Below are 25,634 nucleotides of genomic sequence, written 5' to 3' on the forward strand. Positions count from 1 at the left end.
GTAATAAAAAACAATAAAGACACTATACAATAGAATATTTTCAAAGTAAAATAATAGGGAAAATAATATAATCTAGGTTTTATACTCAGTAACAATATTCTAGAATATAAAATAAAGATATTTTCAGGCAACTAAAAACCAGCCAATTCGTCACAAAAAGAACCAAACTCTTATAATATGTAAAATATAAAAATATTAATATAGCCAGGTGGTGGTGGCACACGCCTGTAATCCCAGCACTCTGGGAGGCAGAGGCAGGTGGATTTCTGAGTTCGAGGCCAGTCTGGTCTACAGAGTGAGTTCCAGGTCAGCCAGGGCTATACAGAGAAACCCTGTCTCGAAAAAAACAAATCCAACCCCCCCCCAAAAAAATAATAATAATATAAACTATAAAAGTAGTATAAGTTGAAAAACATCTAAGCACAAGTAGATGATTCTAGGCCAAAGAGCAGTAGCACAAGCAAAATGTAAGTGCAAAAAAAAAAAAAAAAATTGGCAAACAGGCAGGCAAACAAGGTATGCTGACCTAAAAATAAAACCAAACAACCTTATGTTGGCATCAAATGACAAGAATTTAGGCTACAACTCTTTTATCTAAGTCAGGGCTAGGGTTAGGGTAGTTACAGTTCCCAAGGTCCTTATTATGTCCACAAAGGAAAAAAAAAGTGCATGCTATATTTGATAAGTACAAAACATCTATCATGAGCTCTGGGGTAATCACTAAGAAAAGATAACTACCTATTTAACAAGCAGGGTTAAAGGCAATGCAACACAATCTATCCAAAAGACAGCAAAACAAAACAAAACAAAAAGACATATAAATAAAAAATAAATAGTAACATAATAGCCCAATAGCACACGATGTATAAACAGACTGGATGCTCTACATAAAAAGCAAAGGCTGGCCAGCAGGATGGCTCAACAGGTAAAAAGGCTTGCCTCCAAGACAGACTTTCAAAGTTAAATCTGATGCCCATATGGTAGAAGAAGAGAGCTCCAGAAAGCTGTCTGACCTTCAAGAGTGCTTGTATGTGTACTTGAAGACAGACCGCACATGTATGCATTTTTTTAAAATATCGTAAATTTTTTTCAAAGACAAGAATTGTCAGACACAATATGTATGTCATGCGAAGATAAAAAAGCAAGGACAGAGAAAGTTGTGATTAAAAATCGAAGACTGAATATAAAAACAGAAGCCAAATAAAAACTGATGAAACTACATTAATGTTAGATTTAAAAAAAAAAGACTGAAGCAACTGCATAGACAGCACACATCTACTACCCATGACAAGGCGGGCACTGTGCTGGGTGCTGAGATAGTCTAGAGACTACAGTAACAGGCTGTTTTGGTTACTTAGCAACATGAAACCCAGGGGTGAAGAGGACAGAAGTGACAAGGAGACAGACTGAAAATCCAGTTAAGAAAAAGACAGAGACAAACAGAAAATAAATAGTTATTAAAGAATCCAGGGAGGGCTAGGGAATTGGCTCTGTGGACAAAAGCCAATGTCACCATGCCTGATGATTTGAGTTCAATTCACTGGTACCCATATGGTAGGAAAACTGCCACAAGTCATCTCTGTGGAACATGTGCATGAGTATGAATACACACATATAAATAAATATGTGTATAGCTGTGCATATGTGTGTGTGTATGTGTGTGTGCGCGCGTGTATGTGTGTGTGTACCCAGCCAGCCAGCCAGCAACTAATGGGATTAGTGAGAACAAAGTGGTGATAACAACTCCAACCTAGGGCAACTTGACTTTAGTTGAGAATACACCGTAAGTGGACAGGGAAATTAAAACTAGGGAAATCTCCCAGCTTAATATGTTAATTAAAATAATGCTAATATAATGTATAATATCCAAAGGCAAAAGGGGAATGTGAAGAATCATACAGGTGGTTCATGGATGAGAGAGACACTTTAGTCAGGCTACTACTCCACAGCAAAGAGAACATGAATATTTGGAAAAGGTCGGGCCTGCTCTACCACAATCCATTGGCACAGTACAGGTCTATAAAAATCAGAACTTGCATATCTATGACAAATTTAGAAGGAGGATTTAGAAAACTGATTTCAAAGAAAATAATCAGACAGTGCTTTATTGTAGAATATTGACAACATTTCTAACAGAAAAAAAAATTAAGTCTGTCACATCTAGAATAATAAAAGGCCATAACCTAAATTTCAGAGAGGGGTGGAAAAAAACAGTCAAGGAAAGCTTTGTTTTCATAGACATTCCTTTCTAAACTCTGCAAGCAAGAACTTTTATAGGCCATCTTTCCTCACATGTAGTCACCTCATGATATAGAATAAATATGAGGCTGGAAAACAGCACCTCAAACATTGAAACAAAAGGCCTAGTCTCCCCACACCACAACCCCCACAAAAGTTTTTCTCATAAAAAGAAAAAAAAAAAAAAAGACAAACACCTTCCTCTTTTTTTTTCATCTCAAAGGACATTAAAAGAGTGTTTCAGAATCATGCTTTTAACAAAGTGCTATTGTGAAGGGTGTCATTTCCCTAATTTCTTTCTCAGCCTGCTTATCCTTTGAGTATATGAAGGCTAATGATTTGCTTGAGGTGATTTTATAACCTGCCACTTGGCTAAAGTTGTTTATCAGCTGTAGGAGTTCTCTGGTGGAGTTTTTTGGGTCACTGGGGAAGAGCCTTGAGGACATTGGTACAGGGGGAAAGTTCCTGAACAGAACACCAATAGCTTATGCTCTAAGATCTTATGACAAATGGGACCTCATAAAATTACAAAGTTTTGTAAGGCAAAGGACACCATCAGAAGGACAAATCGGCAACCAACAAATTGGGAAAAGATCTTCACCAACCCTACATCTGACAGAGGGCTAATATCCAATATATACAAAGAACTCAAGAAGTTAGACCCGAGAAAACCAAATAAACCTATTAAAAAATGGGGTACAGAGCTAAACAAAAAATTTTCACCTGAAGAACTTCAGATGGCTGAGAAGCACCTTAAGAAATGTTCTACATTATTAGTCATTAGGGAAATGCAAATCAAAACAACCCTGAGATTTTACCTCACACCAGTCAGAATGGCCAAGATCAAAAACTCAGGAGAAAACAGGTGCTGGCGAGGATGTGGAGAAAGAGGAACACTCCTCCACTGCTGATGGGGTTGCAAATTGGTACAACCACTCTGGAAATCAGTCTGGTGGTTCCTCAGAAAACTGGGCCGTAACTTCCGGAGGACCCTGCTATATATGACTCCTGGGCATATACCCAGAGGATTCTCCAGCATGTAATAAGGATACATGCTCCACTATGTTCATAGCAGCCCTATTTATAATAGCCAGAAGCTGGAAAGAACCCAGGTGTCCCTCAACGGAGGAATGGATACAAAAATGTGGTATATATACACAATGGAATACTCTTCAGCCATTAGAAACAATGAATTCATGAAATTATTAGAAAAATGGATGGAGCTGGAGAACACCATACAAAGTGAGGTAACCCAGTCTCAAAAGAACACTCATGATATGCACTCACTGATAAGTGGATATTAGCTTAGAAACTTGGATTACCCAAGTCATAATCCACATATCAAATGATGTCCAAGAAGAACGGAGGAATGGCCCCTGGTTCTGGAAAGGCTCAGTGCAGCAGTATAGAGCAATACCAGAACAGGAAAGTGGGAAGGGGTGGATGGGGGAACAGGGGGAGGGAAGAGGGCTTATGGGACTTTCGGGGAGTGGGGAGACAGGAAAGGGGAAATCATTTGAAATGTAAATTAAAAATATATCAAATTAAAAAAAAAAACAACAAAGTGCTAGTGCAGAGAGTGGAAGACTTTGGATCACTGCACTAAATGGATGTCTTTACCACACCCCTCTCTTCAAGGCTCACAGACTGATGCTGAAGAGGAAATGGAAAGATTAAGAGATCATGGACAACTCGAAGGAAATAGCTGATGCACATATCAACTCAGAAACTGCAACAGCATACAGAAGACCCATACAAGTTTATGCCAATGGAAGTGGGCAGAGTCCCACTCCTAAGCAAAACTGTATTTCCACATAACTGATCAAAAAGGGAAAATGGGTGTCACTTCAGTGGAGTGACACTGGATGTATTAACCACATTCCAGGGCAGGCCTTATGCTCAGGAGTTGCTGACCAACACAAAATGGATTCCATAGGTTTTCTTTGCTTTTTTTTTTTTCTTTTGAGTGTGTGTGTGCTGGTGGTAGTTGGTTGATTCCTTGGTTTGGTTGTTTGTTTCTTTTATTAGAAGAAAAAGAACATTAAGTTGGGAAGGGGGAAGATTTGGGAGGAATTGGGGTAGGGGAAAGAATATTATAAATGTATAATTTATAAATATTATACATTTTTAAAAATGAAATTGTTAATGAATGAAATGAAATTAATGAATGAATGAAGTTAATTTAATGAAATGAAATTAATGCCATTTTAGAAAGAGATCTAGCTCACTTCTTTACAAACTTCTAGTCCTACAATATAAATTATACGCCAAACCCAAACCACAATTTGTCTTTAAGATGCAAGGGCTATTTTGTTTCTGTTTTAAAGAATTTGGGACTATAGAAGTTAACTTTTTCATTGTATATAGCATTTTCTCTAAGAATAAAAACTAATAAAAAATAAAGTACTGAGCATAAAACAATGAGACATTGAGTTACTATCTTCAATTTTGAAACTTTTCCATCATTTAGTGAGATAAACACAAACAAAAACCTACAGTAACAGGTGCTATTACAGAGATTTGCATAGTGTATTCATTGTTATATATACAAGCTTATCTTTAGTTATAAGGTAATTAATATAAATACCTGTATTGTTTTTCCAAGTCCCATGTCATCACCAAGAATACACCCTCTTCCCTCGATGTAGTGTCTGTAGAGAAACTGAGCTCCCTCCCTTTGGTAATCTCGCAAGTACCTATTAATAGTATAAGGAATTGAGTCTCCATCTTCAGATAATTGAAAAGCAGTAGTTAATGACGGAATTCTTCGATCTGGGAAATAAGGTTTTTCTAAATCTTCATCATCAAATATAAGACTTCTGGAGTAATCTTTAGTTGATTTTTCTTCCTGAAGTCTTTGAAGAGGTATTTTCTTTTCTTGAAAGTCTGGATACAGGACAACTGCAAAAGGTTTCCCATTTTCATCCACAGTAATAGATTTTATACTTGCTTCACAAAGCTTTTTGTTATCCAAAGAAGGAACAAGACATCTTTCTCCTGGACACCACCTATCTATAAAAAGGAAGAAAATTAACTTTTCAAAAAGCTTATGAAGTCACACCTTAGTTACTTACTGAGAAAAAAGATTTAACATATTTTCCAAATAACTGAAACAAAATAGCTTATATTAATTCATAGACATTTTTCTAAAATATATTATTAGATGTTTTCTTATAATCACCAGTTTGATCTATTTTCTGTAGTTCTTATCCTAGCTGTGTAGCATTAAAAGTATATTTGCCAGGTTTAAAAATATATTGCCAGGAGACTAACTCTGGTGATTCTGATTAATGAATGTAAGCCACGAACATTTGTTTTCACTATTTATTTGGTTGTTACAACCAGAGCTGAAAGCCACTGATTTAAGTAGTCCTGCTGACTCATGCACATTATACATATTTTCCTTATACAATACACTAAAAGAAATAGATGTAGTAAGGAGTGAGCTAAAATGTTCAGGACAATAAACACTTTTGTGGTATGTGCTTTTTATATTTACTTCATCCTTCCCTGGATACAGGGTATTTAACTATCGTAGGAAACCTCTTATTTAACTACAATGATGTCACAATCATCATAGGTTATCCCTTTTGGTTTTAGAATACTTCAAGTAGTAAGACATGATGAGTTCTAGGGGCTAGAGAGATGGCTCTGAAGTTAAGAGCATTTAAAGCTCTTACAGAAGACCAGAGTTCAATTCCCAGGGTTCACAACCATCCATAAATAAATTCTAGGTTATCCAACACCCTCTTGTGACTTCCCTGCTTACCAGGCAGACATGTGGTACACATATACATTCTCTAACTCTTTAAAGCTAAAAGCAGCCACAGACAATAACTAAACTAGCATGGCTGTATTCTAAAAAACAAACAAACAAACAAAAAACCTTGTATTTTAAAAGGCAGCATCAGATTTGATTTAGTAAGTAGTTCAATAAGTTTTCCCTTAGTACATGCTACCATCACTTTATCTTGAATCACTCACAACCAATCCCTCTGGCTCTAGTCCACCTAATTTAGTACATATCCCATTATTCTCTCGCAGTATTTTATGACCACAATAGCATTTACTGTTTAATTATGTTTATTTGACTTGTCTGTTTTTTTCACTAGAGATAACTTCCTTTTCAAGAATATGCCCCAATTATAAATTAATATACATCTGAAAGATGCCTAAAACAGAATGAACAAAACATATTATTCCATATCCTTCTTCTCTCTCTATGTACCATCAATTCACAACTATGTATTTAGTACTACTGTTTTCTAATTTCATGTCCTATAGTTTGAATTATTGAAGAAACTTTGCATATCAGTAGTTTAAATATACTTAAAATATTTTAAATTTTTATATATCGGAATAATACATATTGGAATACTAAACCTTATAGTTTAAAAAAACTTAAGACTAACACACAAATGACAGTTAACAAGAATAAGTTGAATTTTTAAGTGAAAACGATTGATCTACTGAGATAGAGACAGCCCCTAAAAAACTCATAAACATAATGGCAAAAGATGCTTTGGTAGAAGAGAACAGAGTGCTATGGGAAGGAAGTATTGGGAGACACATTTCAGAGCTTTTCAGGTATGTGGAAAACACCAGAACATCTTTTATGGGCACCTTTGTACCTGATTTTGGGTTATTTCTAGAACTAAATAGATGAAGTTGGAGTCAGGAATTCTGCTTCAATACGCCACAGAGTAAACTGAACTAAATAGACCTTTGCTCATCTACTCAACAAATCCCTGCTATTGACTAATAACTGGCATATGCAAAGACAAAAATGACATCTACTCAACGCCATGGGTCAAAAGTGGAGTCACTTGCAACTCGTCTAATAGTTAGGAAATGCAAGCATCCTCATTTTACTGCTGAGGAATCTGTTCCCACTGCTCGGCGAGTAACAGTGAGGGACAGCACTGAATGCTTTAGTCCGGGCCGCTGGATCCGCAAAGCCAGGACTTCCTTCGGGGAAAGGGTTCGAAATCCTCAACTGTCAATCACAGGGACCACGCGGAAGCCGCTTCCGGAAGTGCCCTGAGGACGCATGTCTGCGCAGAGGCGCGAGCTTGGAGCTCATACCTTTGCGGGAGTCCGCGGGGGACTGCGGGGCGGAGGCGTCCATCGGACTAGGGGGAGGCGACCGGCAGTCCCGCCGCTCTTGGCGGCGAGGAGAGCACGGCTCGTGGGCCGGCTACCCCGCATTACCAGGCCGGAGCGCCGGGTGTTGCGTGGGGCCTGACACGACGGCGTCACCTCAGCGCCACTCCCCCAACGCTCACTGGAGCCCGTAAATCTCGCGAGAACGAGCGCCTTAGTGCTTCAGCGCTCGCCTCCCTCTAGATATCGCGAGAAGACGGGCTAGCCTCTCAGCGGGCGGAAGCAATTTCCCCTCCTGCGGAGGTAGGCCCCGCGTAGTCCAAGGAACGTCCAAATATCGCGAGATTTTGTATTGCTCGGAGGTTTCGAACCTGTTTGCCAAGGGAATCTGTTACCTGAGGTGTGTGGCATCTCCCAGGGCGGAAAGGACAGTGTGAGCCTTGTACAAACTGCTGATCTTGTGGTGGCCTTGTCGTCTAGGAGCGTTGGGAGGCGACCCTTGAGAGGGCGTTTTCTTGGGTTTGCCTAGTTTGTTGTAACTCACTCGTGCGAGTGAAAAACCAGAAGCCCGTGCACCAACAAGGTAACCAACCCCTGGGGTTCGGTTTTTCTTCGCCCTCATCCTGAGGGAGAAGCACCCACAAAGCAAGCCTGCTGCCCTCTCCAGCACAGCGTTCTGAGCACGGGCTGAATGGATTCTGCCCGTCATGACTTCCCTCAAACAAGCTCATGAAGTCAAATGTATTCTTAGTGTATCCTGTGGTTTCGTCGGCCACAGTTCCTATACGGGGCACGTAAATCTAAAATCCAGAAGTCAGAGAAATTGCATTCCTTCCTAGAAAGTGGAAGAATCTCCACTCCTTTGGCTTGACCTCTTTCTTCAAAGTCAAGATGGTGCATTTCGTCAGCCTTCCACAGTGGTTTGGTTTTTTGTTTGTTTTTTAGGAGCTCACCAGAATAATCTTATTTTCAAGTATACACTCTTAACTACATCAGAAAAGACCCCTTGACATGTAAGATAACATTTATGGGTTCTTGGATTTAGAAACACAAATTTCTTTGTTTGAGGATTATTATCGTGCCTACTGTAGGATCTTTTTTGGATGTACTATGCCTATTCAACAAAGATCTCCGTTTATTGTAGATACTAAGAATTAGTAGACAGTTTTCATAGGAGTGCTAAATCAAGAGTATCACTTGTTTGCATAACAGTAGGAAAAAACTTTAAAGAGAAACATTTAGGAATATTGGTTAAGCTAGTAACACCAACCTGAATAAAGAGCCAGTCACTCAGTGAGCTTTGGTTTTAGACAGAGCATCTCAAAAGATAAGATGGAGAATGATCAAGGAAGATATATATAATCAACATCTAGCCTTCATGTGTGTATGGACATATATTTGCATGTACATGTCTATACATATAAATGGGGATTTCCTAGATCATGTGAATTTTTCACACAAAAGCACCAATAAGTACTAGATAGAATATTTTTGTAAGGCTACTCAAAATGTCCTGCTTACCTCTCAAAATGTATTACATATTCACAGGACATCTAAGTAAAGAGCTGAAAGCTAGTTTTTTGAGGTGATACTTACCAGTAATTCTGCTATCCCGAAGGCATTAGCCATGTTAGTTACATAATCATGAATTTTAATAGTCTTGGCTACAGAATACAGCTTTCATCCATACAAGCTCTTGTTAAAAGTTAAAAAAAAGAAAAAAAATATAAAAAACCTCCATTTAAAGTGAGAAAAATTGAAATACATCCTTCCAGAATAGAAAAACTGAAAAATCTAGACAACAAAAAGAGAAGGATGTGCCTTTTTCAAGTACGATGTTGATTTTCTAGGATGCTTTCCTATATCTATAAACATATTTAGGATTTGCATTTGCATAATTCACACCATCAAAGAAATCTCAAAACAATAACTACCAAATTAGTTGCATCCAGGTAGCTGGAATGAAGCAAGTACATCCTTTCAGGAAAACCATGTTTAATACTTCTCAGACCTCAGAGATAAAGCCCTACCAAGCAGTTTACAATTCCAAAACTGAAATAAATACATAAAAATGAGCCAACATGAACAGGATCTAGTACAGAAAATGTGCAACAGAAGTAGAACCGTGGTACTTTCCATTATTAGAGTAATAGGTATTTTTAAACTGTAGCGGAAGTATTTATTGATGTTTTAAAATTACTAGACAGGAAGCATGAAAATAAAAGGTCAAGAAGTTCCAAATAGTCAAACATGGTGGCATATATGCTTTTAATTTCTGAGGCATGTGGATCTCTGAGTTTTAGGCCAGTCTGGTCTATATAGGGAGTTCCAGACTAGCCAGAGCTACACAGTGAGATCCTGTCTCAAAAAAAAAAAAAAAAAAAAAAAAAAAGCCTGCCTTCAAGATAAATTTTTTAAAAGAGATTCTGGAAATGAAAATTTTAGTTAATGGCATCTAAAATGAAGTGAGATAAAGAGCATATGAAACATCTTAAAAGGAATTACGAACTGAAAGATATGAAGGAATAACTCCAAATAAAGTTGAAAAAGCTAAAAGGGAAATATGAAGAGTGTGTATATAAATAAAATGTGTCACTAGACACAGAAGTAAAATTTACAGAATAAAGTAGCAGAGACTCCTTTAAAAAGTCAGATTACTTCTCAATGGAATGACACCAAGAAAAGCAGCCATCTCCATAGTAACACTGAAGCCTAGAGAAAATGGGAGAGTGACTTCAAAGTGCCAAGGGAAGTTAACTCCCAACCTAGGTTTTAATTAAAGCAAATAATATTATCAGAAAAGACCAATGGACTTTCACTAAAGAATCTTTTAAAGGATTTTAAACTTAAAGGATTAAATCAAATAAGAAGGAATGATTAGACTTAAAAAAAATGGCAAGCAATCACTGGCTTTATAAAGCAGCAATCACAATAATAGAGACAATTTGAATATATAAAAATAAGGGAAAATAAGTATATTATATAATAATGATAATGTAGAATATAACTACAGTGCTGTAACTTGGGTTTTGCATACCCTCCAAAGTCCCATGTAGGAAACCTTTATTCCCCAACCTAGCACTACTGGGAGGTGATGAAAACTTGTAAGAAGTAGAGGCTAGTGGGAGGAGGGAAGGAGGCCACTGAGAACATGCCCTTAAAGGAGGAATTGAGATCCTTGTCTCTCTTTTTGTAATTGCTTTATGAACACTGTGAGGTAAGTAGCTTGTACTATGCACCCCTGTTATGATATTTCAGCACCAGAAACAATGGGGCCAAGGCACCATAAGCTGAAACCTCCAAAACTGAGCCAAACATTCCCTCCTTTTAAGTTATCTCAGTTGTTACAGTAACAGCTGCACAGACAGTGACAGCATTTGAAGTGTTAAAAGAGGTTTTTACTAGAAAGGAACAGAGATTGGTAAAATTCTTATGACGTATACACATTAAATGTCAGAATGTAACAGAATATTAAAGGGATAGCCAGGTTCTCAATAGGAAAAGATAAAACTTAGTCACCCCAATATAAGACAGTTGTTATAGAATAACTATGAAATATCTTGCCTACAGTGAGCCACTGAATTCTTTTCACAACTGGCAGCCCTGATTAGAAGGCTCTGGAAACTTTAGAGAGTGGAGCTTTGTGATAGGAAGTAGGTCACTGAGATCACGCCTTTGAAGGTTATGTCTGGTCTTCTGTCTCTTCCTTACTCTCTCTGCTTCTGTCCTTCATAAAGTGAAACAAAACCCACAGAGAAGAGAAGGCTTCTACTGCTGTGAGTTCAGCCTCACCATGACCCTGAAAACAATAGAGCCAATGACCACCTAACTGCAATTTGGAGTAAAATAAATCCTGCTTCACATTGTTCAATCAGGCATTCTGTCACAGTAACAAGAAAACTGACTAGCACATCAGAAACAGGAAAAGATAAGTAAAAGTATGATTAACGGAAAACACCAATACTACAAGTCAACCCACATGTTTCAAAAAGAACAGGCATGCTGGATTAAGTTTGCCTAAAGAAGACTCAATGAAAATGAAATCCAGCTGCTTGTCACAAGAAAGATGTAAATAAAAAAATAAAAGCAAGATTGAGAGTAAAAGAAAGGGGAACAAAAATGCTGAGTACCTCATAATGATAGTAGGCCTGACAAAGTAAACTTTAATGCAGAGAGCTTTAGAGATATGAAGAATGTAAATAAGAAAAGGTATTGTTGTGAGGATCAGTAGAAAGATTCATGCGTTTGAGGCAGGCTTACTCCCAGAGTTTATAGTGACAAGTTGCACATTTCTTTGGAAGAGATGTGAGTCATAGGTAAGAGAAAGCCAGAAGAGATTTCAAGATGACCCCAGTGAGAACTTCGACAACTGGCTTCTTGGGGAGGAAGTAGTGAATCTGAAGAATATAGAAGAGCTGCCAAGAGGAAGAATGTGTAAGATTTATACAACCTCATGGAAGATCATTGCTACTCTTTTATCTTTTAATCCAATCCTGAGGAAATTAGAAGCAGCCTGGAAAGTAGCATAGGCAAAGCATAAGTCATATAATGAGGCAGTAACCCCCACATACTCACTGTAAACAACTTACAGCAAGTCTGGACTCTAAAAGGCCATGACCTTACAGCTAAATGAATGTTGAGGTCTTTATTTTTTATACCTAGCAATTACCAAACTGAACTTTTGTCCACTTGTCTCTTTCTTAGTGCCTAGAAGTGGCCACGGGTGGTTGTGGTAGTGGTGGTAGTGATGAAGAAAACAAAACATGCCAAAGAATCAAGGAATTTTGTACTTTCCTTTTAGGGGTATGGAGAAAAATTGGCTATCAAAGTGGCGTTTGATTGAGCATCATGTGAATAACTGAACTCATTCATGTTCATCCCGAGTCCTGTTGTTTTAACATCCATGAAGGCTGATTAATAATAAAAATATACATATCAAAAATACTACATATCAAAATTTGTATGCAATAATTCTTAGAAGATAAGGAATGCTTACATTGAAAAAGAAACTAAGAAAATCGAATCAAAGCAAAAAGAACAAAATTAGTGGAGGAATATTTTTTAATTAACTGAGATGATCAACAAAGCCTAAAATTAATTATTTTAAAGGATTAATAATGTAGACAAATTACTGATAAGATACATTAAGAAAAATGAGACATATTAGAAATGAGAAATAGGATAAACACCAAAGAATATTCAGAAAGACTAAAGATATGTGATTACCACAAGTGATTTTATGCCAGAGTTTATTAAATGTCTATATCCTTAAAAGGCACATCAAAAAGAGAAATAGGGCTGGAAAGATGGCTTAGCAGTTAAGAGCACTGACTGCTCTTCCAGAGGTCTTCAGTTCAATTCCAAGTAACCATTTGGTTGCTCATAAACAATCTATACTGAGATCTAAATGCCCTCTTTTGGCATGTAGGCCCAACATCAAGATCCTAAGTCAATAGCAATAAAAGAAAAGTGAGGGATTAGCTATATGGCACAGGTTCAGAAAGAGACCCTGTCTCAAAACCTAAGAAGGAGAATGGGAGAGGAAATGGCCAACATTAACTCATGGCCTACATACACAGAGAATGATGTGTCTGTGTATACATACTCATGTACACATAAGAAAATCAGTAGCTGAAAATGTCTAAGAAAAGCTAACATGGGAGCTTGAGAGATGGATTAGCAATTGAATAACACTTGTTGCCCTTACAGAGGACCTGGGTTTTGTACCCAGTAACCACATGGTGATTTACAACCCATCTGTAACTCTAGTTACAGAGGATCTGATGGAATTTTTTTTTTTTTTTTTAGTTTTTTTTCAAGACAGGGTTTCTCTGTGTAGCCCTGACTGTCCTGGTACTCACTTTGTAGACCAGGCTGGCCTTGAACTCAGAAGTCTGCCTGCCTCTGCCTCCCAAGGGCTGGTATTAAAGGCGTACGCCACCACTGCCTGACTGAAAATAATTTTTTTAGAAAGAAAGAAAAGATAACCTCCAGGTGAATACAAAGGTAAGATATGTAGCATTCCTCAACATTTTGTATTGACTGATCCTTGACAGCAAAATCTAATAAAGACTCAGTGGCAAATAAAATCATAAACAAATTTTATTATATGTAAATATTCTAAGTTAAATACTAGTGAACCGAACTTTATTCTGAATAATAATATTAATGCATGGATAATCAAATAGAATTTATCTCAAGAATTGAATATATTTTAAAATAGGAAAATTTAGCAGTTTAATTTATTACATTAACAAATAAAGCAGAACTATGAGAGTGTCTTGATGGGCAGAAAAAAATTATGATTCAATTCAATATTAGCAAAATGTGTTATAACTAAGCTCCCTATTGTAACTAATGGTGAGATGTTATGTGGTCTCCATTTAAAACCAGGACACTGATGTCTGTTGCTACTTCTAGTCAACATTGAACTAATCATTTTAATAAACCAATGTTGGATGTAAGTTATAAGATACCAGAAACAAATTGTAAAGGCCCTTGTTCATAAACAAGATTGTCAGTCATGTATAAAATGAGAAAATGTTGATAAATGTTTAGAACAAGAGGATTATTGGGGAGCACAAGTCAACTATATTCCTACTCAGCAGCAAAACAAAATAATATAATTTTAAATAGATTTTTTACACTTATTAACAAAACTTATTGTAAATAGTCTAAAATATATGGAAGATATTTTAAGATAATACTAAAACTTGAAAATCTCCAATAATGAGAGACTTGTCATGGGAAGAAACCCAATATGATAAAGATAAATCTTTAGAACAGTTTTTTGCCAAATTACTAACTAGGTTTCCTTCAGACCTTAACAATGAAATTGTAATAATTCACATGAAAGTGTACCCTTGACAAGACTTCAAAGGGACATTGAATAACTAGCACTGGAACTGACTGTGAAATTAAATATAAAGTGCAAAAAAAAAAAAAATAATAGTTTAATTTAGCAAGAAAGAAGAAAAATTTTAGGTATACAGATTTTCTTATCAGCCATTCTGGGTGATTATTTGGGAAAAAAAAAACACCTTCTGGGTGATTATTTGACAAAAAGCAAGGAGGAGTATGAATGTGAAAGGGCTTGGAAAGATCCTGGTATGACTGTGCACAGCTATAATCTAGCACTGAGATGACCAAAACACATAGGTCCCAGCCAGCCTAGTTTACTTGATGAATTCCAGGACAGTAAGAGACTCTGTGTAAGACCCTTGAAACACATGAGTACCCAGGCAACCCCCTTAAGGACCTCCAACAGCAAGGTCCCATACAGAGAACACTTTTAACTGCCCTATTGGCCAGACCCAACTCTGGCCTTACAGAGTAAAATAAAAACTTCAAGCTCTGGACTTGAAATCCAACCAATCCCTACCCTGAAAAGCTCTACCCTGGAAAGCTACTTCCACCCAAGAAATCCTATATAAACCCTGTTTCTGCTCAGTCTCCTCTTCTTCTCACCTCCTGGGGTTTTCCCTCCCAGTAAATCTCTTGTGTGAGGTTATACAGTATGACTTTGTGGTATTTCTTGGCTCCCAACTGCCAGGATATCTTTCCATCTGAGCTGTAACGCTTACACCCTGTCTCAAATTTTCAAATAAAGGATGCTCTCTTAGAGTGAAACCTAAGGTATCCTCTGGCCTCTGCATGCATATGCATGCATGGCCTCACATGCATATGTACAAAATATTCAAATAAGTGTAGGCTTAATTACACTGACTTTTTAAAATACCAAAACTAATTTTTAAAAGCTAGCTTGGAAACTGAATATAATTTAACATAAAAGATTGATAAATGATACTTAAACTTTGTTTTTATTTGTCTTCCCTCATGTATATCAAAAGCATTGAAGCACAGGAAGTTAGCTAATATGACTTCTAGTTATATTGAAAAACCTCCCCAATTAGGAAAAAAATCTAATTAAAATGTGGTTTTGATCTGTACTAAACATATGTAGACTGTCTTATTGTTAAATTTTAAATTTTTATTATTATGATATATTGTGTGTATATTATGTGTGGCTAAGTGGAGGTCAGAGGACAACTTTTTGTTTGTTTGTTTGTTTTTTGTTTTATTGAGACAGGGTTTCTCTGTGTAGCCCTGGCTGTCCTGGAACTCACTCTATAGACCAGGCTGGCCTTGAACTCAGAAATCTGCCTGCCTCTGCCTCCCAAGTGCTGGGATTACAGGTGTGTGCCACCACCGCCCGACCAGAGGACAATTTTTTTTTTCTTTTCTATATTCTTTGTTTACATTCCAAATGCTTTCCCCTTTCCTGGTTTCCCCCTCCCCATAAGTCCCATGAGCTCTCTTTCCTCCACCTATTCCCCAATCACCCTCCTCCCATTTCTCTGTCCTGGTACTCCCCAACAATGCTGGATCAAGTCTTTCCATGACCAGGGCCCTCTCCTTCCTTCTTCGGAATCATTTGATATGTTAATTGTGTCTTGAGTAGTCAGAGCTTCTGGGCTAATTAATATCCACTTATCAGTGACTGCATTCCATGTGTATTATTTTGTGATTGGGTTACCTCAGTTAGGATGATATTTTCCAGTTCCAACCGTTTGCCTAAAAATTTCATGAATTCATTGTTTTTAATTGCTGAGTAGTATTCCATTGTGTAAATATACCACATTTTCTGTATCCATTCCTCTATTGAGGGACATCTGGGTTCTTTCCAGCTTCTGGCTATTATAAATAAGGCTGCTATAAACATAGTGGAGCATGTGTCTTTATTACATGCTGGGAAATCCTCTGGGTATATGCCCAGGAGTGGTATAACAGGGTCCTCCAGAAATATCGTGCCCAGTTTTCTAAGGAACTGCCAGACTGATTTCCAAAGTAGTTGTACCAGCTTGCAATTCCACCAGCAGTGGAGGAGTGTTCCTCTTTCTCCACATCCTCACCAACACCTGCTGTCTCCTGAGTTTTTAATCTTAGCCATTCTGACTGGTGTGAGGTGAAATCTCAGGATTGTTTTGATTTGCATTTCCCTAATGATTAATGATGTTGAACATTTCTTAAGGTGCCTCTCAGCCATTCCAAATTCTTCAGGTGAAAATTCTTTGTTTAGCTCTGTACCCCATTTTTAATAGGGTTATTAGGCTCTCTGGAGTCTACCGTCTTGAGTTCTTTATATATATTGGATATTAGCCCTCTGTCAGATGTAGGGTTGGTGAAGATCTTTTCCCAATTTGATTGCCATTTTGTCCTTTTGACAGTGTCCTTTGCCTTACAGAAACTTTGTAATTTTATGAGGTCCCATTTGTCAATTCTTGATCTTAGCACATAAGCTATTGGTGTTCTCAACAGTAAAGGAACTTCTGGGGGAATCAGTATCCCTGACCTCAAGCAGTACTACAGAGAATTGTGTTAAAAACTGCATGGTATTGGTACAGTGACAGGTAGGTAGATCAATGGAATAGAATTGAAGACCCAGAAATGAACCCACATACCTATGGTCACTTGATCTTAGACAAAGGAGCTAAAACCATCCAGTGGGAAAAAAGATAGCCTTTTCAACAAATGGCGCTGGTTCAACTGGAGATCAGCATGCAGAAGAATGGGAATTGATCCATTCTTATCTCCTTGTACTAAGCTCAACTCCAAGTGGATCAAGGACCTCCACATAAAACCAGACACACTGGAACTAATAGAAAAGAAACTGGGGAAGACCTTTGAGGACATGGGCACAGGGGAAAAGTTCCTGAGGACAACTTTTAAGAATTTGTTTTCTCCACGGTTATATCTTTCTGAAGACTGAACTCAGGTTGCCAAGGTTGCATGGCAAGTACCTTTCTTTACTCATTGATTGATCCATCCAGCCTAAAAAAATGTGTATGTTTAAGGAATTAAACTCCAAAAATCCACTGCATATTTACAGTAGATTTTTTTCATTAAATTTTTCAATTAATGCTAGGTGGCGATGGCACTTTAATCCCAACACTATGGAGGCAGAGGCAGGCAGATTTCTGTGATTTTGAGGCCAACCTGGTCTATAGAGCAAGTTCTAGGACAGCCAAGGCTACACAGTAAAACCCTATCTTGAAAAATCAGAAAGAAAATTAATGTAGTTTAAATTACATTTGAGTACCATCAAGATAAGAGAAAAATGGGTAAATTACAGTATTTTAATAGCTTTAGTAATGCATGATTTTAAGAAAACTATCTGGATTATATTTTAAGATTATGGGTGGAAAATGCTTTCTGGCCTTAGAGTGGACTTTTCCAGTACTCTTCATGTTACATAACCCATGGGCCCACTTTATGCCCAGTGTTCCATGTGATCCCCCTTTTTTGAGGATATTTTATTTTTTAAATTATTTATTACATCCCAAATGTTGCCCCCCATTCTCCTCTCCCAGAGTTCTTCACCCCCTACCTTCTCACCTTCACCTCTGAGAGGGTCCCTCCATCTCCTTTCCCTGGGACATGTCTTAGTCAGGGTTTCTATTCCTGCACAAACATCATGACCAAGAAGCAAGTTGGGGAGGAAGGGTTTATTGAGCTTACACTTCCATGTTGCAGTTCATCACTAAAGGAAGTCGGGACTGGAACTCAAGCAGGTCAGGAAGCAGGAGCTGATGCAGAAGCCATGGAGGGATGTTTCTTACTGGCTTGCTTCCCCTGGCTTGCTCAGCCTGCTCTCATAGAACCCAAGAACACCAGCCCAAATGTGGTACCCTCCACAAGGGGCCCTCCCCACTTGATCACTAATTGAGAAAATGCCCCACAACTGGATCTCATGGAGGCACCTCCCCAACTGAAGCTCCTTTCTCTGTGATAACTCCAGCCTGTGTCAAGTTGACACACAAAACTAGCCAGTACAGGCATCAAGTCTCTACAGGATTAGATGCATCTTTTCCCACTAAGGCTGGACAAGGCTGTTCTCTGCCAAGGCCCTTGGACCTGCCCATGTATGCTTTTTGACTGGTGACTTAGTAGCTACCAGGGGTCCAGGTTAGTTGATACTGTTGGTCTTCTTACGGGGTTGCTATCTGCTTCAATTCCTTCAACCATTCCCCTAACTCTTCCAAAGGGGTCCCCCAACCTCAATCCAATGGTTGGTTGTATCTTCATCTGTCTCCGTGAGCTGCTGGTAGAGCCCCTCAGAGAACAGCCATACTAGCCTCCTTTTTGCAAGAACAACATAGCATCAGTAATAGTGTCGGGGTTTGGTGCCCACCCATTGTATGGATCCTAAGTTGTGCCGGTCACTGGTTGGCCATTCCTTCAGTCTCTTCTCCATTTTTGTTCCTGCATTTCTTTTTGACAGGAACAATTCTGGGTCAAATTTTTGAAGGTGGGTTGGTGTCCTCATCTCTCCACAGGGAGACCCGTTTAACTTCTGAAAGTAGTCTCTTCAGGTTCCATCCCCCATTTGGCATTTCAGAGGAGGTCACCCACATTGAGTCGTGGAAGCCTTTTACATTCCAGGTCTCTGGGACTTTCTATAGGTACCCCCACTCACACCCTCCACTTCTGTCAGCCAAATATTTCCATTCATTTTCCTGGCCCTCTGGTCCATGTGATTTCTTTTTAAGGTGGCTTTTCACTGAGTTATTTTAGGGTGTATCACTTGATCTTTGCAGATTGTCTTTGGAGTTTGTATCACTTAAATCCTTTAAGAAAAGAAAACTGAAAAAAGAGGGGTTCTGTAGTTCCAAGTTTTCAATTCAAAATTTAAAATGTGTCTATATATTTTGTAAAAGATTGTTGCTGCAGTTTTACTGTTCAAAAGTGTTCCCCAGTGAGCAACACTGTTGCTTTCATGAAACAAAGGTAAAGAGAATGGTTATAAGATGTACAGACCTCAAGGGCTTGTTCTAAATGGAAATACAAAGATCAATTTGATCCCATTGTCCTAAACTCACATTTTTTAATAAGATGTGGGTTTCAACTGCATTTAATTGGAAGTTAAGGAATTAATTAAGATATGAGAAATATGAAAAAATATGTAAAAAGCAAGTGAGTTTATTTTTAAACTGGATACTATTTTTTCAACATAAAGCAACTCTTTCAGGGGAACTGTTCCCTCTCTCCAACCTATGCATAGATTATTTGACAGGATGGCTGAAATATCCCACACTACTTATACACAGTGGAAATGCAAAACCCAAGAATTCATATTTTCAGGACTGTTAACACCTTCTCAAATTTCGATAATTCATTCAATTTCTGTAGAAAAACATGGGCTTTGTTTTTCTTTCTTCTAATTATTTATATAGCTCAGTTTTACAAATAAGTTCTCAGAATCTAAAGGCCTGCAGGAAGGCTGCCACCCAAAATACATTTCCCTACTCTCTTCTCATTGTCCAGGATATTTACAACCATAGGAAAAACAGCTTTTCTTCTTCCTCTTACAACTTTTTTGTTGCTTTTCCTCAAGATAGCTGCTTCAGTCACTAAGTCTGTGCACTCTGAAGATTTGTATGTCTGTTGAGCATAGACAGTTCTAAAATAATAGACAATGGTTTAGTGTTGTGGTAAAAGAGGTCACACTCATTTGTCACTAGAGAAAAGTTTCTGTACTAAGCAAGCATCTAGAATCATAACATATAACATAATCTTCACACAGATTGTTTAAGCAAATCCTACTTCTGTTTGTTCACTTAGCATTCATTAATATGTGTGGATATTTTTGAGGGAGATAAAGAAATCACCTCAATTCTAGGTATCTTAGTAATTTTTATAGCGATATATAGCCCAAGTCAAATGGAGTACAGTACACCTACATATTCCTATAAAAAAACACATGATAGCTGGTTACACGATAATGAGGCAGAGGGGTCTGTGGTTAAATGCAGTCCAATATTTACACAGTAGCATGAACAAATGATGGCTGAACTTTTCAACTAGGACTAGTATGTTGTTCAGATTACAGGTATGATGTATAAGCCAGTCATAATTTGCATGTCTCCTTTTCTGTATATTTTCTTAAATTTCATATACTCTACAGCACATTTAATGGAAATTGTTTTGATATTATAGTCTACTAAATGATTATTTTCTGCTGTAAAAATGTTCAAGAAAATGAAAAGTTTATAAAAAGAATCATATTAGAGAACTGCCTGAAAAGTTAGCAATTCCCTGAGTATTTAGATATTCATTCACTCATTCATTCATTCATTTATTCAACAAATGTTTATCTACCATATACTAGAAACCCTGCTAAGCCCTGGAGATAAAACCATGAATGGGAAAGCCATGATTCTGGCTTCATAAAACTGTAAGTCTGTACCATGTCTCAGACATAAGCTAGAACAGAGATTGTACAGACTCTTAGATTGAATAATACAGGTTATATTTTGTGAATCATTTTCATACAAAAATCCATTAGTATAAAGAAATGCAATACAGAAAAGAAACACCCCAAAGATTAGAGCAGAGGTATAAACAAATTATAAGCAATTACTGGAAATTGGACAACATGGATAAAAAGGACAAATTCTCTGAAAATCCATAATGTATCAGGACTAAATAATAAAGAAATAGAAAACCTGAGTAGACCCATAAATTGATAAGGATATTGAATAATCAAAAACCTTTCAACAGTAAGCCTAGAGTCACTGATAAAGTCTTATCAAATACTCAAAGACTAATTAATACTTATCATTCCAAAACTCAATTCAAAAGGCTTGCATAGCCTGGCATGCCTTTAATCCTAGCACTAGGAAAGCAGAGGTAAGTGGATCTCTCAATTTAAGGCCAGCCTGGTCTACAGAGTGAGTTCCAGGACAGTCAGGGCTACACAGAGAAACCAAAAAAGAAAGGAAAAGCCTTCATAACTCATTTTCTGAATTACCCTTTTACCACAGCAAGAAAGAATCTATAAGAAAAGAAAACTTCTATCAATATCCCTCTACAGAATACTTGCCAAGCAAACTTAGCAGCATATTAAAAGGATTATACACCAAGTCCTAGTGGGTGTTATTCCTGGAATTAAAGAATGGATCAACATCCAAAAATCAATGCACTATACCATATTAACAAAGGAGTAGGCATAGTCCCCTCAATTGATGCAGAGAAAGCATTTGGTACATCTTAATATTTTCAATAAAAAAAACAACAAACTAAAGCTAGAAGAAAAGTTAAACATGAACATGAATAGCCCATAACTGCCACTTCATATCAACGATAAAAGGTTGAAAGTGTTTTTTTAATATTAAGAACAAGAGACCCCCCCAGTGGTCCCCACACTCAAAAGCCTAGGACCAGCTTAACCACATAATGTTCCTTTCACCCCTCATCAAGCAAACGCCTCTTCCTCTTCTTCCACTTCCTCTTCATCCTCCACTTCCTCCTCCACTTCCTCCTTTTCATTTTTATTATTATTCTTATTTTTTAACAGTAGATAGAGGCTACTGCAGAGATCCATAAACTGGTCAAAATGTAGAGAGTAAGTGACCATGGGATACCCAGCCCCAGTTAGTACATCTACAATGCAGTCTCACTACTAGACCTAAGACCCATAGGAACATCATGGAAGGGAGGGGGTGGAAAGATTATAATGGAAGTCAGAACACCTGTTGCTAGATAGCGTCTTCTAGAGGGTATGAATTTGTGTGGGAGGACACAGAGGAGTTGGAATGACGGGTTAATATGATCAAAATGCATTGTACTCATGTATGAAATTCTCCCCCCCCAAAAAAAAATGGACAAAGAATATATAGAGGCAAATTTAAACAAATGTAAATCTAGGTGGCCAAAGACTATGTTAACAGATGCTCAACCTCATGAGAAACCATATTTATTAGCCATCCATGAGATAAGCAAACACTTGAAAAAATGTGACGCCATATGGTAAAACAGTACCTTATACATACTGCTAGAGAAAGCAAAATTTAACTACTAGTTAGTCAAATTCAGTGTTCATCAACATAAATGCATAGCATAACACAAACCTAGTTATATCTGGGAAGAGGAAACCTTAATTGATAAAATGCCCTCATAAGATCATCCTGCAGGAAAATCTAAGGCAACATTTTCTTGATTAATGATTGATGTGGGAGAGCCCAGCTCACTGGGGGCAGTACCACCCCTGGGAAGGTAGTTCTAAGGTGTATAAGAAAACAAACTAAGCAAGCAAAGAGTAGCAAGGTAGTAACCAGCATTCTTCCATGGTTTCTGCTTCAGTTCCTGCTTTTAGGTTCTTGTCCTGACTTCCCTTGCTGATAGACTGTGACCTGGGAAGTGTAAGCTGAAATAAATGCTTTACTTCCCAAGTTGCTTTCAGTCACAGTGTTTATCACAGCAATAGTAATGTAAGATAACCAGCTCATTCTTACCACGTCTGTGTCACATGTTGACACACAGAAATCATGTCTTTGGTAGTCAGTGGCACACTGTAATTCCCCTGCATTAAAGGCAATCTTGGTGTACAGTGAGGGAACAGGTGAGGAAAATGTCATGCATATAATAGAGTATCCTTTGGAAATTTTAACTAACAGAGTCCACAAGGCAATATTAACAGATCTTTAAAACATGCTGTAAATAAATAAGTAGTGTGTCTATTAAAATATAGTACAACCAAGCATTTTGAAAAAATGCAGTCAGGCATTGCTTAATAGGGGACATGTTCTGAGGAATATATCTCCTAGACAATTTTGTCATAATGTGAACATCATAAACTTCATTTACATGAACAACAGAAACATGGTGATGCAGTCTTTTAAGAACAGCATCGTATGTGCAATCAGCTTGCCAAAATATCATGTACCACATGGCTTTGAATTTATTATATATATCACCCTTATTATAACAGATACATGGGTGTAAGTAATGGTGAATGAAATAAAGAATAAATGCCTAAAGTATTTGCTTCTGGAACCCTAAAGTCTGTACTGTGAACCAAGGAAAAACGATTACCCCTATTTTCTGCCCTGTGATCAATTGGAAAGATTGATAAGATGTGATCTCTTCACCTCAAAATGTGTGATAGAGGAAGATGACACAAAATACACTTAACCACATACTAAAAGTATGCTAAGCTCTGGAAACCAGGAATGAATGAATAAATAAACAAACAAACAAAACCAGGCAAGTGCCATCAGGAAACTTGGAAGCAAACTGGCATTCTGAAAGAGATGGAGTTTTTAAATGGCAATGAAGAATATTTGATACAGTATGGTTAAATTTTATTCATATGATGATGCTCCCAGAGTGTCTACTAAGCTGAGCTGCTAAGACCATTTGATTATTGGCAATGACTTTAGGGATCAAACAGAGCTCCTTGCTGTCTCCTTGAACTTTCATTTGACTGACTAGTGAAGGATTTAGCAGATTGAAGATACAGTGATAAAAGGTCTTGGGAAATCCTTACAGCCTAAAATTAAGCTTTGGGTATTCTCAGTTTTTGTTCTGGCAGCTTCATTAAGTTTCTGTTCCTATTTCCATACTAAGATGTTGTAGCCTTCATACTAGGCTTTAGTTTTACAAGTTCATCATGCATTTGTACAGTAGGTATGAAGACCCAGCTTTGAACCTGGTCAAAGGCTAGCAGACCAGCTGCTGTATCTGGCCAGTGTATGGACAAAGATGTTAAAGAGCAAAACATGAGCTCTGGGTTTCCTGGACCAGTTAGCCCCGAGTCAGAGCTACCTGGAAGCATATGAGTGCCACCACTCAAGAGGCAGGGATCTAATCTGAAGAAGCTGGGCAGCTCTGACCTATAAACTTGATTTCATTGTCATTTAACCTTAGCCCTAAAATTTAACAAGTGACAGAATGCTTAGTTCATCTTAGTTGTCCCACCTTCTCTGGGTCCTCAGATGTGAATGTCATAGTGTTTTCTTCTCTTTTTTTTCTCTGCAAAGTTTTTCTATCATGAACAAATCCTCAATCTTACTGTCTAATTACCTAGAAATTGACCTCTAGTATTTAAATATGCCTTCCCTGGTAACTTTGTTTTGTTATTGTTTTGTTTGTTTGCTTGTTTTAAAGAGTCTCTGTAGTTTGGTTCTCTTTAGTTAAAACTCTGAAAATCTTACTGCCAATAGTACGCTCAGCTTCACCCCAATTAGAATGAGCCTGGGTATAGGAACAGAGCCTGGTGGTTCATGATAACCCAAAGTAGGTTCTAGTAGGTTACAGTGCTCAGAAACTAAATGTAGTTCTTAACAGTTTGTTTTGCATGTTAACGTGTTAACATTTTCCCAACTATGCTTCTGCCAATAAAAACTAATTAAATGTCTTCTCTGTAGAAGGGACAAATCTGAATCAAGTAGCCAAAACAAAAAATGAATCTAGTAACTCATTTGCTAAATTACTATATTTACCAAAGTATATTTTTAAAAAAAAATCATCTTTAATATAGTAAATGCATGTGTTCATGGAGAGATTTTAGAGAATATATATACTTTATAGCAAGTGAAGATGTAAGGGGTCTAGGGTCCAGCTTCAGTTTTTAAAGAGTGTGTGTGTGTGTGTGTGTGTGTGTGTGTATGCATATGTATGTAGGTGCATAATGAGTATAGGTGTCCACTGAGGCCAGAGGAAGGTATCAGATCCTTGGAAACTAGAGTTCTTTGTGGTTGTGAGCCTCTTGAAATGGATATTGGAGACCAAACTTCTGCCTGAGCATCTCTGCCAGGTCATCTTTCTAGTCCTGGTGCCCAGTTTCTTAACACCATTTCACAACCCCATATGAAGTCATATAACTGAATGTTATAGTTGTGAGCAATTTAGCCATCAGCAGGAGGTTATTGAACACAGAATGACCAAAATTTATTCAAAAATCAGAGGTGTAAGAGTCCAGAGAGCTCCTGGCAGCACTTGCCAATGTGTCTCTATAGGACTTCATGGCAGCCTTGGTTCTGAGCACATAGCTTTGCCTGATGAGTCTCACCACCCATTGCCGAAAATGGTGCCAGAGATAGCACAGAATTGAAATTCAGTGTTTTTACTGTTTATACAAAGTTTTCTAATCTTATCAAAACATAATAGCTTTTTTGGGTTTTGGGTTTCCTTTTTTTTTTTTTTTTTTTTTTTTTTTTTTTTTTTTTTTTGAGACAGGGTTTCTGTGTATAGTCCTGGCTGCTCTGAAACTCACTCTGTAGACCAGACTGGAATTGAACTCAGAAACCTGCCCACCTCTATGTCCCAAGTGCTGGGATTAAAGGCATGCGCCACCACTGCCTGGCAAAACATAATAGCTTAATGATGGAAAAGTCAGTATTTTTCTACTGTTCTTCTTCAATAGGTAGCAAATTAGTATGTCTTTCAGTAGATTGTGTTAGAATTCTTGATTTTAAAGATTGTTTGAGGTCCAGACTTGAACTTCATAAAAA

At 37.6% G+C, this 25,634-nt stretch overlaps 1 protein-coding gene across 11 annotated transcripts in view; it reads right to left on the bottom strand.

The window, feature by feature from the left end:
• Ercc6l2 (ERCC excision repair 6 like 2) overlaps positions 1 to 25,634 on the bottom strand; it is a 127,714-nt gene that overhangs the window by 97,694 nt on the left and 4,386 nt on the right. For 7 of the 11 annotated variants that reach the window (XM_052157658.1, XM_052157655.1, XM_052157656.1 and 4 more), the window contains exons 1-2: positions 7,324 to 7,508; positions 4,826 to 5,250 (exon numbers count right to left, since the gene is read on the bottom strand). In XM_052157658.1, coding sequence (XP_052013618.1) covers positions 4,826 to 5,250; positions 7,324 to 7,366 — 468 coding nt within the window. In that variant the 5' untranslated portion in view covers positions 7,367 to 7,508. Of the gene's footprint in view, positions 1 to 4,825; positions 5,251 to 7,323; positions 7,509 to 25,634 lie in introns of those variants that run through there. The other 4 variants (XM_052157653.1, XM_052157651.1, XM_052157652.1 and 1 more) reach the window with 2 other exon arrangements.

The sequence above is a fragment of the Apodemus sylvaticus genome, chromosome 14 (genome assembly GCF_947179515.1).
Source record: "Apodemus sylvaticus chromosome 14, mApoSyl1.1, whole genome shotgun sequence".
Lineage (NCBI taxonomy): Eukaryota > Metazoa > Chordata > Mammalia > Rodentia > Muridae > Apodemus > Apodemus sylvaticus.